This window comes from Sciurus vulgaris (assembly GCF_902686455.1).
Source record: "Sciurus vulgaris genome assembly, chromosome: 16".
Lineage (NCBI taxonomy): Eukaryota > Metazoa > Chordata > Mammalia > Rodentia > Sciuridae > Sciurus > Sciurus vulgaris.
In genome coordinates, this window is record NC_136477.1 from 59,282,460 (window position 1) to 59,298,249 (window position 15,790).

The window sequence follows — 15,790 nt, forward strand, 5'->3', positions numbered from 1 at the left end:
TCATTCAAGTGGCATTAGCATTATAGGACTACCATCCTTATGTTAATCCTTAAAAGCAAATTTGTATAAGAAAAAAGTGAAGCAACACTGCAGTGTTTATTTTATAAGGTGGGCACGCAGTGAAATAAGCTATAAAAATTCCAAGTAATTATCTCAGAAGAAAATCCTTTGTTTAAATGATTTTACATATTAATTACTCTGGAAAGTTTCTGAACTCTGTTTAGTAGCAGATCTCCTTTCTTGATAGTTTCTTGGTACTGCCAGTTCTTGCTATCAGGTCTATAAATAAATACAAGAAGAAAGTGAATTATTTACCAGCCACATTTCTCCATGACAATCCCTGGCCTACATTTCTAAACCACTAACAAATGCCCCTTACTCTGTGCACTCTACCAAATGATGCATAAAACACAGTACCTGTTGGTTTCCACTATTTCATTCACTTTATCAATTTTGCAGTGTAGTCTCCCGGCAGCAATGAATCTGGAGAGTTCCCTAATTGAGAGAAAGGTAACTCAGCATCAGCCTTAGAAACAAAAATACAAAATGCTCTTAAGCTCATTATTCGGTGGTCTTTCCAGTAACCTCCAGCTTCCCTTGCAGCCTGAGCTGTTACTGCACAGGCAGCACTTTTGAACTGTCCCTGGCGTACTGTTGGGTTTGTCATCTACCAGAATAAACACGACCCTGAAGTTTATAGTAAAGAGACAAGTGTCAAACAGTGAAACCATTCCTATCAAGTCTCCGCAGCTACAAGAGTACCTGGGGGAAAAATGTTTAGACTATTACACAGCTTCAAACAAAGCTCATGATCTGCAGCAGCCTTTACTGAAACAGTCCCTTCCCTCTCCAACACCGTCTAACCTGAGCCTAAGCAAATGTAAGTTGCCACACAGTCCATTTTGTAAAACAGGGGTTTTACCCAAAATGTAAGCTGAGGGAGGGTGGGAGGAGACACCTACTGGAAATTCCAAGATGTCACAAATTTAAAACGAGGCCTCTGGAGGTAACAAATGGAGCTCGGTGGCTTCTGGAGATGATCTTTCAAGAAAATCCCAAACCACCCGCACTAGGGTCCGCTGGCCATTAGAAATGTCACGTCTGTGTATCCTCTTCCACCTGGGCCTCACACTGCCGCCCCCAAGTGTTCACTGAAGGATATAAGGAACTGAAGAGGGGACAACCTGACCAAGGCCACACAGCTGTCTAGTGGCAGAGCTGGAAACAGAAGCCAGGCCCAGCTGTTTCTCAAGCACTGCTCCCAACTCAGAAAACCCCTCCACGGTGCCCAGCCTAGTGAGCAATCTTCTGGGCCATGGTTACCAGACTGGGAATTCAGATACAAAACAAAACAAGGGACACCAGCATTTAAAATACAAAATCATCATCACTGTTTTTTGTTCTTTCAAAGGAAAACAATGAGGGAGGGATGACTCAACAGGGTTTGGGTCAGGTGTATCCATATGACCTCAGAACAGAGCCTGATCTGCTCGTGTCGGAAACCTGCTCTAAGATGGTTGAAAAATAACATAGCTAGCTATGCGATGAGCAAACAAAACAAAAGGTTAAAATCCACTGGAGAATCAAAGAATGACAGATTACAAAGAACATGGTCTTATTTAAGTGAAATGTGCCTTCGCTGTTTGTCATTGTGGACCACTGAAAACTGTACCGATGGTTAGAGGACATGAATACCACAGACACCCCAGAAAGAAACCCCTCCAGTCACCCAAGCTGACAGACTACAAGGGAGGCCCCGCACAGATAACCCCCGCCTCACGCCAGCCTCCGAGCTCACGCGCACCCACTCCCCAACCATGCCAAAGTCACCCTGGCACACTCTCTTCCTACACTATCCAAGCTCATTCCCTGCTGTGCATCCAGAAGTCCACAGGGCTACCTCTCAACTCATCTGAGTGACCCTAACGTCTCAGACCTGCCTTGGGCGAGGTATGGTCCCTAAAGCACGGCAGCACTTTGCTATCTCTACAGACCCCTCTATCTGAAATGGCCTCTATCTGTAGTCGCCAGCTCCCTCCTGCGACTACAGTGACAGCAGTTAAGACAGGAACAATACCAAACACAGAGGACTATTTGTTGAATCACTGATTCATTCAAATGCTAAGTCCTAAGTTTAATTACTATTTTGGCCAGAAGCATATGATAAAATGTAAAATACAGAAACCTAAGGTAAGACATTAGCTGGGGTGTGACTGTGAAAGGAACAGAGGATTGAGGGGACCTTCAGTGAATCACTTCTCTGCACCTTGCTCTTCCCATCTGTCAATAAAAGGGGAAGACTGAGGAAGACAGATGAAATATGTTTGGATATTTGGAATTAAATTTTTGATGTGGTCTTTTCCTCTTAAAATACAATGCCCACAGACAAGGTAGGAGTTCACACATTGGAAGGCAACTGTGAAGCCAACTGACGTAGTGTTATTTAAACTTACTGATCAATGAATTCCACGCCGACACCAAATGCTTCTGCCATGTAGCCCAGGGTCAGTGACCTGTATGACTCCAGCAGCTGGCTGTACGCGTGAATTCTCATTTCTCTTACGTAGTATCGATAGTGAGGAGCAAAAAGCCAGTCCTTTTTCATTTCCTGTTCCACAACCGCTGTGATGAATTAGATGACAAGTTATCAGAACCCACCTTCCAAACAAAGGGATTAAAAACTAAAGCAAATGAGGCCAAGAGACAGATTTAGTCAAGTAGAGAATTTCTCTCTGCCCTTCCACACCATCCAGGTAATGATGGACGCAGCAGCCGTGATAAAGTCGGGGCCAGGTATGGACATGTCACACTCATGTGGCACCTGGTTATTGGACATCACCTATTAAACAGAATCCAGCTTCTGAAGGACCGTGTCCACAGACGACAAAGTAACTATGGGGAAATTCATTTTAGAATTAAAAATTCTAACAGTGATATAAAAGACTAGAAAGCAGGTAACAAAACACAAGCAGTAAGGGAAACAGTGATGAATCTCATCGTCAGAAATATATAGTCAACAAAAAAAAAAAGAAAGAAAAAATATGCAAATAGTCTAAAACACCCTGTAAAGGTTTGATGACAAGTGATTTACAAGAACTAGAAAGAGCTCTTAAAACAGCTTAAAAAAAAACAAAAAACAGTAACTGTACACATGATAATGAGCAATCCACACAAACACAAGTTTTTTTAAATATTTACAGTGAGGATTTGCCAAGAAACCAGTTTCGAAGAATAGAAACTGATGAATACGACAGTCTCAGAATGACAAGTTCTAGGAAGAAAATGAGAAGACAGCAGGATGAAGTCCTCCGTGGACAGGGATGGACAGAAGATGGCTGTGCTGTGCTGAGCAGACGGCAATGGACAGAGCAACGCAAATAAGGAAAGATCCCGCGGCAGGATGTGCAGAGCCCAGCCTGGGAACAGGAAGGAGGGCAGACTTCAGAATACAAGTGGGAGAGCTGCACAGCAGTGAGCAGGAGAGGAGGAAGCCTTGCCTTGAGCAAGGTGGCTAGGATGGCAGAGGCTGACACCTTAAAGGTCAGCAGCTCCCAAAGCCATCGATTCTACTACACCAGGATGACCCCCCAGTCACTGATTTAATCAATGCACTCACGTGTGCCAACGCCATGCTGGTGTCTGGGATACGAAAGGATCTAGTCAAAAGGCCAGACAGTATGTAGATGTGTATCTATTGACTATAATGACTGAACAAAATGTGGCATATTCATACAACAGACTCATTTGGCCATAAAAGAAAATGAAGTAATGACACATGCTACAACATGGATGAACTATGAACGTGTTAGGCTAAGCGAAAGTCATCAGGCACAAAAAGCACTTGTTCTGTGATTCTATGTATGTGAAATGTCCAGAATGAACATATTGACAAAGAGTGAACACAGGTGCTGAGGGGGAGAAGTGACAAATGAGTTCAGGCTTCTTTATGGGGTGATGACATAAAGGCATTGTTGAATTTGTGTTAATGGCCACATAAGTTTGTCCAAATAGTAAAAACGACTCTGTTGAACACCTTAAACTTGTCAGCTTTATGCTGTGAGACTTGTATGTTACTTGTTAAAGAGAGGCTGTAAAATACCTCCAGGAATGAGAAGGAATTTGTTCTGAGGAAAGACTCCACATTTGAGACCCCCAACCTCCCGTAAGCACAGAAAAGAACAACTCCACAGTATGACCTTGTGTGCAAAAGCAACCATGTGTACGTGTGAAGGGGCGAGGCCAAGTGAGCAGGGACTCGTGCTGCACAGCCCTGTTCCTACGTTACATGCGATAAGTGGCAGGAACTCTGAGAAACCCGCCGACTTGCAAGCATGGAGAAAGTGCTTGGCGCACAGCGGGCAGAACCCCAGGGCAAAAGCAGAACGATCACTTGTACCCCCTGCGTCCCATTTTTCACAACCGTGATACATTTTCTTAATTGTCATTAGTCAGAAAACAAATGACCAGGAAGGAAAAAGGACTGGAGGAAAAACCAAATTTGTGTGGTCAGGATATGTGTAAAGTAGCTTTGAAGGAACACAAAGATTTTCCACAGATGATGTTCTTAAGCCACAACCCCTAAAAGTGATTTGCAGTGAGTACAAAGCTTTAATGATTGCCTACGGAATAACCTGTCAATGAACTTGGCTCAATTCATCTCAACCCAGAGACTCCCTACTCCCTCAGCTCTTTCCTATCCAACTCACCCCTTCCGATCAGTCACACATTGGCTTAGACCCCCTGTAGGCTAAGGGTGCGTAAGCTTCCTAGTCAAAAGGCCAGACAGTATTTTTAGGTTTTGCAAGCCACACAGTTCCTGCCACCACTACTTCTTTTTTGGCAGTACCGCTGAGCCATACCCCTGGCCCTTTCCCTTTCATTTTGAGACACGGTCTCCTTAAGTTGCCCTGGCTTGTTTCAAACTGGCCATCTTCCTGCCTCAGCCTCCCGAATACCTAGGATTACAGGCGTGTGCCACCACACGTGGGCCTCTTTCTCTATTCTTTTAAATAACACTTGAAAAATATAAAAATCAGGGCTGCGGCTGGGGCTCAGTGGTAGAGCACTTGCCTTGCATGTGTGAGGCACTGGGTTTGATCCTCAGCACCACATAAAAAGAAATAAAAGAGAAAAATATAAAAATCATTGTTATTTCCTGGCCTACACCTCAACAGACCACAGCTTGCTGACCCTCCTCTCAACAAAACTCGCAGAAAATGTGTCATATTGATCAAAAACCTGTGGTTATCGACACAACATCTTTCAAATGTGTGAAAAGTTATCTTTGGTTATTTGCACACAGGAACAGAAAAGCTAAAGACAGATCACCAAAATGGGCAACTCCATCCTTACCTAATGACTGGAAGAAAACGGAGTAACGACATTCATAAAGTGAAAAGAGGTACTGCCGAACTGCTGGAAGACTGTGCAACACTTCAAGAATCTCTGCTCCCTTAATGACCTAGGTATTAAAAAAAATAAAGCTTACGCATTATGCTTATGCTTTTGTGTACCACAGTCAGAGAAGCATGGATGGTCCTTTAAGAGTCAAGTGTCAATCATTACCTTCTCCCTGAGGTCTGGTCTCTCTAAGGCAATCATGCTGACGTAGACAGTGTAAGTCACAAACGTTTTGTAATCCATGAGTTCGTAGGAGGTAAATGTCGAAACGGTGTCGAGAAAGAGCTCAGCTGCCTGTTTGAAATCTCTAATGGCCACACAGTAAAGACCCTGATATACCTTCAGGCGGTTTCTCCGGTCCCAGTCTCCTCCTTCTTCTATTAAGCTATTAAATAAAAACAGTTGAGGTCAAACGTGGAAACAAACAATGCTACTTTTTGAAACTAAATGTGTTGTTGGCTGTTATTAGGAATTTAACTCAGGGGCACTCTACCACTGAGCCACATTATCAGCCCTCCATGCCTCCATTTTTCTTAAATTTCTGAGACAAGCCCTTGCTAAGTTGCTGGAGATGGCCTAGAACCTGCGATCCTCCTGCCTCAGCCTCCTGAGTTGCTGGGATTACAGGCATGCACCACTGTATCTGGACACTTTTTAAATTTTTCAAAGAGAAAACAACAGCCAGGGACATAGCTCAGTTGATAGAGTGCTTGCCTTGTAAGCACAAGGCCCTGGGTTCAATCCCCAGCACCACAAAAAAGAAAAAGAACAATAACTTGAACAAAAGGATATATTTTAAAGAAAGTACCTTACTCAATAAGCACAGTTATTTGACCAAATTTAAGAGCTGTAAACAAAAGAGGTAAGTTTCTTCTATCAATGTCTCATTAATAGCACCATAATTTAGAGGAAATATATCCCTTCTCCTTTTAAAAGTACCTTTTAGCTTTTTCTGTGTTTCGTGTGATGAGATCATTATCCATATAAAATAGACCAATCCGAAGTAGATAGAATACAATGTCCAGGCGGTGACCCAGGGCCACAGTCTTGTCATATGTCTTTCGAAATGCAGTCAGAGCTCCTTCCTGTCAAGAAAGCCAAGAGAACAGACAAGGGAAGTTTACAAGTTGCCAAAGCTACCAGCTGTCAGGGATTTTCTTCAGAAGAGCTGGGACAGTAAGTAAAAGCAAGAGGGCCATGAGTTGATCGTTGCTGAAGCTGTGCAGTAAGTACAGCTTAAGTAGCTTTATTACACTGTTCTGTATAATGCAGCAAAGACGTTTATTACACTATTCTTTCCACTTGTATAAAGCATAAGAAATGCCTAGCATACACACCATTCTATAAAATATAAGACATTAATATCTTAAAATTGTAGTATTCACTGTGAAAACATTCACTGCAATGTTTTTTCCTTTAAAAACTATGATATGCTACTTCAAAATAACTACTATACATTAGTAATTGCCATCACTTGAAAGGCACTGGGGCACCGGGGTTGTGCTCAGTGGTTGAGCGCTTGCGTAGCATTGTCAGGCACTGGGTTTGATCATCAGCACCACATAAAAATAAGTAAATGAAAATTTTTTTTTAAAGAGGCAATGCGAATATTATCTTATGGAACTGATTATTAAAATGCAAATGCACATGTAAATGTACAATCCTACTCGAAGCACTGTAGAATAATATGAGTCTATTGGTAAGAAAAGAATATGAATAAAACAATTTGTTTACACTTGGTACTTTTCAGAACATGTCTAGCTGGTTTGTTTTATGTAATTTATTACTTCATAATTTCCATAAACTTAAAACAGAGGCAATCAAGACAGCAGTAGGTATACCTAACACTCAGCTCTTGATATGTAAACACCATGACCCACTGAAAAGAACCAGGGATCCTAGGAGAAACGGACAATTCCAGGTATGGAGAGGGAAAATAACAGGCAAGCTTGTGAAATGTTCTTGTATCAAAAAATAAGGAAGAAGGAGATGGGGATGAAGCTCAGGGGTATGGCGTTTGCCTGAGGTCCTGGGTTTGATACCCAGCACCAAAAAAAGCACACCAATGAAATCCTGCCGAAAGAACAAAGAAACTGTCTTGAAGGAACCTCCACTACAAGTCAGCAAACTGAGCATCGTGAATAAAGATGACAATCAGTGGCTAACACAACAATAAAAACCCACTGAGGTCATAAACTATTTAGTAATACGTAATAAAATAACAACACCCTATAGGAGGGAAAAAAAGGAATGTTCTTTTTGGAAGAATTCTATTTAATAAACAGGAAATATACTGTTGAAACAAAACCAGTTCACATGTCCTAGTTGAAATTAAAGGTCTGAATCAAATCACTCAGATGTGATATAGGCCATGATTAACCAAAACTCTTTAAAACCATACACAAACATAACCTAAAGGTAGACACAAACTATTATTTTTAAACCTTATTGTATATTCCAACTTTGACCATAAAACGGTGTTAAATTTATCATTAGAGAGGAAAAAAAGTCCTTGTTTTCAATGAGTAAAAGCTTAACATTTGTGTCAGGTACAGGTCTAAGCTCTTTGGCTCTATCCTTAGCCAGCTGAGTAGAAACTATCATTATCCCTATTTTATGGATGGTAAACTGAGGGTTCAATCATAATTACTTGGGCTGAAAATAAAACCCAGACAGTCTGATCCAAGACAGCACACCATTTCATGCTTCACACTGACATGTCATCCTGGACCCACAGACTTAAGGGGGTAGTACTTAAAATTAAGGACATTCAGAGCCCTTCCCCTAACATTACACAACTAATTTTTTTCCCCCTAAATCCGGTACTGGTGAGTGTTATGTAGACTGGGCACACAGAGTAAAATAAAAATTTCTCACTAGTCTAGCAATTTCCTTTCATAGACTGATCAATACCTCAGAGAACCACTAGCTTATACATACTAAGGGACAAATACAAGCATGTTTTCTACAGCAGCCATTTGTTAAAAAGAGCTGAAACATGTATGTCCATGAACCCCTGAACAGGCACCCTATAGCATATACCACAGTTGAAGATTAGGCAGCAATTAACCAGAATGAGCGAGATGTCATGGAACGTCCTCTGAGATACACCAGGTGGAAGGGTAAACAGGACTGCCCAGACACTAGGACTCCACAGAGGTCAAGAGTTCAGTGCTACCCATTTTCTACAGGACAAATACATGCTCCTAAATGCACAAGGAAAATACTAGCTTATCTATGAGGATGCAAGGAGTCAAAGGTCAAAGGGGGCTGGGCTTGTGGCTCAGTGGTAAGAGTCCTGCCTAGCATGAGAGGCACTGGGTCCGGTTCTCATCACCACATATAAATAAGTGAATAAAGTACAGGCCTATAATATCTAAAAAGATATATAATTTTAAATAATGGTCAAACAATTACAACACATTCTGAGCTTCAGTTTCTTACAAGGAAAACTGTACACATTTTTATAACGGATCAAAACAAATACTTTCCAACCAAGTGAGAATAGTGAAGTAATGAGAATGACCCCAATTTTGTAAAAGCAGTGAATAAAACATCTCTGCACCGTGCTCTTGTAGTCAATGACAGCGAGCTCCATGTGCAGGAACACACTGGCATCTGGAGTACGTCAACAGGCTAGTGCAAGACTATCATTTTTCATTCATGTTTGCAGTGACTCAGGAGCTCAGGTGAACATGACTGCCTTTGTCTTTCTAAAGTTAATCTTTAGAATGAGATGATGTTAATGCAGAACAGGCCCCACGTGGAGATGATACTAACACAAAAGGGGGCGCCCAGCCCCACTCACCTTGTCGCCTATCCGACACAGGTACTCAGCTTTCGCCATCATTGCATCCCGAATCTCACTCTCCCCCAGATTCTTCTCTGCATCCTCCAGCTCCTCATCCAAACGCTTCAGCTCTTCTTCGTTTGCCTTCTTCATTTTATTGAGGAGGTCCATGTCCATCTGCCAGTCTAGGGATTTGCACAAGGCTTCATAATAAGGAGCCATGTCTGAAAGCCGAAAAGAGGGACGCACCAGTGGGTCATCTGGGGCTCTAAAGGCGGTGTCCGCCCGCCTCTGTCCACGCGGTTGTAGCCCACCCGTCTTCTCCCACTCCGGGAAAGGAACCGGAGACCGTGTGGCAAACCACTTGGACAAACGTCAACGTTTGCAGGTGGGGGCTGCACGGGCCCATCCTGACTGCTGCCACCCTCCCAGGTCTAAAGGGCGGGCGAGCCTCTGCGCTGCACGGCTTCAACGCAAAGGAGGAAACTCGAGTCTGCAAGCAGGAGACGGCGGGAGCCTCTCTGCACACGCTCACAGGCGTACTCCAGCCACAAGCGCTCAGGGCTGGGAGGACGACAGGAACCGGACCCAACCTCCGCTCCCCCGGAGAGCTCGGCTGACAGGAGCAGCCGCCAGGAGCCCAGCACAGGCTCCCCGCAAGCGGCCCTCGGACAGAAAGGACCCCTAGCAGACCCTGCGAAGCAAGGCACGGGCCCCCGGAAAAGCCCTAAGGGACGGAGGGGCGCCCGCATCCCGCGCTCCGCTGCGGAAAGGCCCGCGGGGTGCGGGCGCGGGAGGCCAGGTCCAGGCCGCTGACTCGGCGCTCGCGGGGCCTCACTGTTGTCGCGGACGGCCGCCATCAGCTCTTCGCGCACCGCCGCGTCCCCGCGGTGCTCCGGCAGGCTCAGCAGGAAGCGCAGCTGCGCGATGCGCAGGTCGGGGTTCTTGGGCAGACCCTCCTCCTCCAGGTTCTCCAGCGGCATTTCGGAGGCAGAAGGAACCACAGACAGAGAGAAAGCCGGATCCGACGGGCTGCGAGGACGGCAGCGGAAGCAGGAGGAGTCGACCACGCCCCCAGCCGCCTCCGGCCGGGCTTCCGGTCCCGCCCCTACCGCCGCCGCCTACAGCGCCCCCTCCTGACACCGCCAGGAACAACTCAACCCGCCTGAGCACCTGAGCCCTCCTGTGGTCACTAGTGGCTTTTCCTAGTTCAAAGTCAGGCAGAGGTCCTGAGTGACTGGAACCCAATATGGAAGTTCCAGCTCTTGAAACTTTCCTCCCTCCCCTTTTATCTCTTTGATTGTTTGGGAATTTTTGAATATATAAGAATAATAGATAGTCACAATGCAAACAACCAGTCAAATTAGTCAGGTCCTTTCTCATCCTTTTAATCCTCTTATGGCTCTGACATTGTAGCATTAGCCATGTGTGGGCATGTGATCAACCAGGTCACGCAATAGTTTTGTAGCATGGCCTAAATAAAAACCCCTAGGTAAGCCAGGCAGGGTGGTGCATGCCTGTTTTCCCAGCACCCTCAGAGACTGAGGCAGGAGGATGGCGAGTCCAAAGCCAGCCTCAGCAACTTAGTGAGATCCCATGCAATTTAGCAATGCCCTGCTTGAAAATGAAATATAAAAAGGCTGGGGAGGTGGCTCCATGTTTAAGCACCCCTGGGTTAAACCCCCATAGAAAAAAGAAAGAAACAAAGAAAAACCTATTACACTCCAAATTCCACACGCTCCCCCCTGTTCTAAGGCGAAAGTGTCACCAGCTTTAAGAGAACAGCATTAGCATTTTCTTTACCCATAAATCATTGCACGCTGTCCTTTTCAGCCTCTTGTTCCTGTTGCCCGAATTTTCAGGATTGGTACTGGTTACATCAGACTCCATGGAAAGCTATTACATATTAACTCTTACTCTTCCATATTGGTGTCCTCAGGGTGTTTATTTTTCTCATATAAAGACTGAGGTGATGAGCTCAAAATGCACACATTCATATTTTGTGACATTTTTCCTTAGCATAAATTTTCATGCAGGAATAAGAGACAAAGAAACAGTGACTTCTGAATCTTTATGATCCAATTAAATAAATAATTAATTAAGAGTTTAACCAGTTCACACAGCCACTGAAATGGTTGTGACTTACACATTCCCATAAGTAGTAGATATTACCATGCACTTTACATATATTATCTACTTATCTGTTTGTATAAAAATAAAATAGGGTTTTTTTTTGTTTTATTTGTTTTTCTTTTTTTGTATCAGGGATTGAACCCAGGGGCATTAAACCTCTGGGCCACATCCCCAGCCTGTTTGTTGTATTTTATTTAGAGACACAGTCTAACTAAGTACATGGAAGAGCTACCAGGATCTTTCCAGAGTTGTCTCGAGGGCCACAAGAGACAGTTCATGGGCATGATGTGGTACCATGACATTGTCTCCAGTTACGTCACAGTGGAAAATAATGATCATATGCCTCAAAACAGATGATACAATTGGGAGTACCATAGCATTCCATTTCCATTCATCTTTTTTTTTTCCCAAAAAATCTGTTCTTTTCAGTTGCACATGACAGTAGAGTATATGTGACATATTTATACAAACATGGGGGACATCTTATTCTAATTAGGATCCCAGCCTTGTGGTCGTACATGACGTGGAGATTCACTGTGCCGCATTCACATGTGAAGGTAGGACAGTTCTGTCAGATGCATCCCCCTGTCTCTCCTGTTCCTGCTCTGCTCCCTTCCCTTCATCCCCCTGGGCTAATCTACTGAACTTCTGTCCCCCACCTTATGTGGGTTAGCTTCCACATGGCAGACAGCACATTTGATCTTTGTTTTTGTTTTTGTTTTGGCAGGAGCAGGGGGATTGGCTTATTTTGCTTAGGATAATAGTGTCCAGATCCATCGATTGAACAGCAAAAGTCATAAAGTCATTCTTTTTGTGACTGAGTAATATTCCATTCCTTCTTTCCAGTCTACAGAGCGTGTGTTACTTAGGGAGCATCTACTGTGCCCAGTACTTTCCTGTCACAAGTGCCATGAACAGACAGTTGCTGACTGCAGGTAGCTCGCTGTCCTGTGCTGTGTTCCAGTTTAGTCAGGGACAGTGACCAAGGGACATAGGCCCATGATCACAGGAAGATGCAGGTTACACCTGGGTGTGTCAGGGACCCTGCTGCCCCATCAGGCTTTAAATCTTGCCACCTGTCCAGATGTTTGCAAGTGATCCAGCTGAAGACTTGCTCTGTGCCCCTCCTCTCTCTTGTGCCCCTCCCTGTAGTGGTTTGGTTTGGGGTTGGGGACTCCGTGCCTGTTTTCTTCTCTGGTAACCTGTCCTCAAGAACCTTCGAGTCTCAGGCTCTACAACATTTCTTTACACATAAATCCTTTACTCGTCACCTGCCCCTTCATTCTGCCTCTTTGCTTCCTCCATTCTGCCTGGTGAGGACATCAGCTGCTCAGTTCCTCTGTCACCTCCCCGTGCTCCACATCTGTCCTGATGAAAGTCCCAGGAATGAAAAGGGGAGAAGTCCCATGGGCAGGGCCACAGGTCTCTCAGGGGAGCTGCTGAAGAACAAATAGGCCTGTGGCAAGCAGGGAGCAAGGGAAGGAGGGAGGGGAAAAGAAAAGGAAGGGCCAGGACAAGCTGTGGTCCCCAGGGCGCACTCCCCTTGACCAGCTTCCTCTAACTAGATCCCATCTCCTGTCAATCATCATTGACCTATGAACTGATGGATTGATCCACCATGAGGTCAGAGTCCTGAGAGTTAACCCTTGTAAATTGGCCTTTGAAGGAAACAGCATTAAGAAAAGTTTATAATTCATTAAAATAGGTCTGATCAAATATTAACCTAGGCACACCAGATCAAAATTATGAACTCAAAAACAGAATTTTAAAGTCTTTTTGGCCTCCATCCTGATGTGGTCCCTCTCATCAGAGATGAAAAGGAATTAAGAGAATATAGACAAAGGTTACGCCCTATCCCTCCCTGAAGGAGTTTCCCGAAGAGACAGCAAGGGAGCTGCTTCCATTGGTCTCCTTGGGAGAGCCCCCTCAGGTTGGGGTCTTGTTCTAAATCAGTTTTTCTGGTCTGTAGGATGGCGGCCATCAAAACTTTAGCCTGGCATTTTGGTAGACCAAGTCCAATAGTTGGAAGTTCCTATTGGCAACTGTTGATATTTTAATGTAAACCTTAGTGAACATGGTTAAAAACCTTTTTTAACAATTTTTTTTTCCAATTTGGCTATAAAACATTTAATCAAGATGTTGGGGCTGCCCAAAGACAATTTGGTGGTCCCCTGAGGGAGCCATCTGACCTCAAAAGTTGGTCATTCTCTCTCACAGAATTTAGAGAGAGAAAAGACATCCCAGTGGGTTCATAGTCACTGGCTCTCTTCTGGAACTCCTGGAAATCAGTTAACGTGCACTGGAGGGGAGCACACGACTGACGTGAGGGAGACTGACCCACGCTTACACTTAAGGGCAACAAAAAACAGAAAAGGACAAACAAACACAGAACAGATAAAACACCAAAGACACGGGCAAGTGGCCACTCCAGATTCCAGACTTGGGACTGAGCACATCTTGCCAGTCCCGGAGTCCAGAGGTAATGCTGCGTCCAGCCTTCCTCAGAGTCCCCAGATGCGAATCCACCAGAAACAGACGTACCGGTCCCCCAGGAGTGCAGAAACAGGTGACTCTCCCGGAGAATTTAGTTCAGTCCTGGGGCGGGGCTCCACAGACCGTGCAGCCTGGGCTGAGGAACGTCTCTCGGAGGCCTTCCCCTAGGAGCAATGTTGTGGCCTCTCCCCTCCGCAGGAGTTTCCAGGTCAGTGGTGAGCGGTGGTTGCCCACCAGGCAGCGAGGATCTCGCTGGGGCCTCCAAATGTTATGGGGCGCAACTTAAGAACAGACCGATCACCACTGAGAAGTCCAAGTTTGAGAGTCTTTATTAAGCCGACCGGCTGACTGTCTCACACAATGCCCCAAAAAATGGCTATTGGGAGAACAGCCCGACCAGAGGGTTGTAGGGGTTCTTATACCAAAAATCATATCAATCATAAGTGTCTGTTGCTATGATTCAAAATTACACATTAACATCATGAGATCATCAACAGAGGGGAAGTGGGTCAAAATGACCCTTATCTAGGTACAAACTAAAGAATGGTTACTAACATCCACACAATCCCTGTTCACATGGTACATTGTTTAGGAGCAATAGGAATCAAAAGAGAGAAATTTTTTACTACATAGGAGTTGCCATTGTACATTATTAAACATGTCACACCAAGTAACTGATGATAGGCACAAGGGTGGGGTGTTCCCATGGGAGACGCTTATTTCCTACCTAACATGGAGTCTCAGGGCAAAACAGAGCCTGTTTAGTCATTTCCCTTAGAGTATGGCCTACAACATTCTCATGGAGTCAGATCTGTCAGCCCATCAGAGTGTGCGCTGTCTTTTTTGAGGCCATGTGTCACGGTGTCCTCTGGTAGGATCCCTCACATGCCAGGCATCCAAACAGAGCCGTGCAGTAGCAGGCAGGAGTGGGCCGTTCCCACAGCACCTGCCTCCAGCCAGGCAGGCCGCACCTGGGGCTCTGAGTCCGACAATTCCAGGGCCTTTTAAAGGGTGGTCCTCAAAGGCCTAGTCCTGAAGACGCTCCCTGGCTCATGGTGACTTCAGTGGCTGTGTTCCCAGGACCTTCCCAGCATCTGATGTACATGAATTGCTTTGAACAGTGACCCTCACTGAGAGTCCACTCCAAAGGTTGAGGCCCAGTTTTGAGTCCTGTGACGACTTCCACGTAGCTGGGTCTAGGCACAGGCCTGCCCTGCAGCATCTTGAGGAGTCAGGCAGGGACTCACATTCAAAGGTAGCCTTGTAAAATCAGTGAGATGCTCTCAAAAGAAACACACCAACAGTGTGGAGAAGCAACTCAGGGTGAAGCACCTCTGGGTTCATGATACTTTATCTTATTCATGATTTATTTGTTTGTTTATTTACTTACTTTTTCCTGTGGTGCTGAGGATGGAACCCAGGGCCTCACAGGCTGGGCAAGCGCTCTACCACTGAGCCTCCACCCAGCCTGCGTTAGACTCTGGAAGAGATGAACATGCTTCTTGAACGTGTCCCCTCCGCCTTGTGTCTTCCACAGATGAACGGCTGATGCCCTTACTTTAGAACAAGGCGGACAGGGGTTCGCAGGCTGCCACATTCAGTTTGTGTTCCTACCACCCTGGGAGCGGGCTGCTGGGCCATTTCACAGCTGAGGAATGTGAGGTCCAAATGGGATGAAATTTCCAGAGACACCCGCTCTGTCGGACCCTGGATCTTCCATCCCTAACCCTCAGGGGCACTGCCCCAGGGAAGGAAGCCTCCACTGAGTACTCAGCGAGCTCAGTGTCTTTCCCGGGCCTCATTCCCAGGAGCTTCTATCTCACCTTCTCCAGGATGGCCTGTGTGTGTGTGTGTGTGTGTGTGTGTGTGTGTGTGTCAATGAGAAGGGTGGCACAGCCTGGCACAAGGTTTCACTTGCCACTTTCCATTAGTCAATATGAAAATTTTCTTCTCTCTCTCTCTCTCTCTTTTTTT

The 15,790-nt window shown here is 45.2% G+C and overlaps 1 protein-coding gene and 1 long non-coding RNA gene across 2 annotated transcripts in view; both read right to left on the bottom strand.

Moving 5' to 3' along the window:
• The window catches only part of LOC306646061, a 104,160-nt gene that overhangs the window by 9,643 nt on the left and 78,727 nt on the right, over positions 1–15,790 (bottom strand). The window lies entirely within an intron of this gene.
• On the bottom strand, positions 78–10,252 carry PSMD6 (proteasome 26S subunit, non-ATPase 6). The gene is made up of 8 exons (XM_079114425.1): positions 10,029–10,252; positions 9,209–9,414; positions 6,340–6,485; positions 5,566–5,785; positions 5,353–5,461; positions 2,454–2,622; positions 418–495; positions 78–279 (listed from the first exon to the last, which is right to left on the bottom strand). The coding sequence occupies exons 1-8, from the start codon at positions 10,171–10,173 to the stop codon at positions 183–185; spliced, it is 1,170 nt and encodes a 389-aa protein (XP_078970551.1). The 5' UTR covers positions 10,174–10,252; the 3' UTR covers positions 78–182.

Coding starts and splice junctions, on each gene's coding strand:
- PSMD6 (XM_079114425.1), bottom strand. CDS start 10,173: ATGCCGCTGGAGAACCTGGAGGAGGAGGGTCTGCCCAAGAACCCCGAC. Junction 6,486..9,208: donor TGTGTCGGATAGGCGACAAG/GTGAGTGGGGCT, acceptor CTTTCTTGACAG/GAAGGAGCTCTGACTGCATT. Junction 496..2,453: donor GGCGTGGAATTCATTGATCA/GTAAGTTTAAAT, acceptor TCTCTCAATTAG/GGAACTCTCCAGATTCATTG.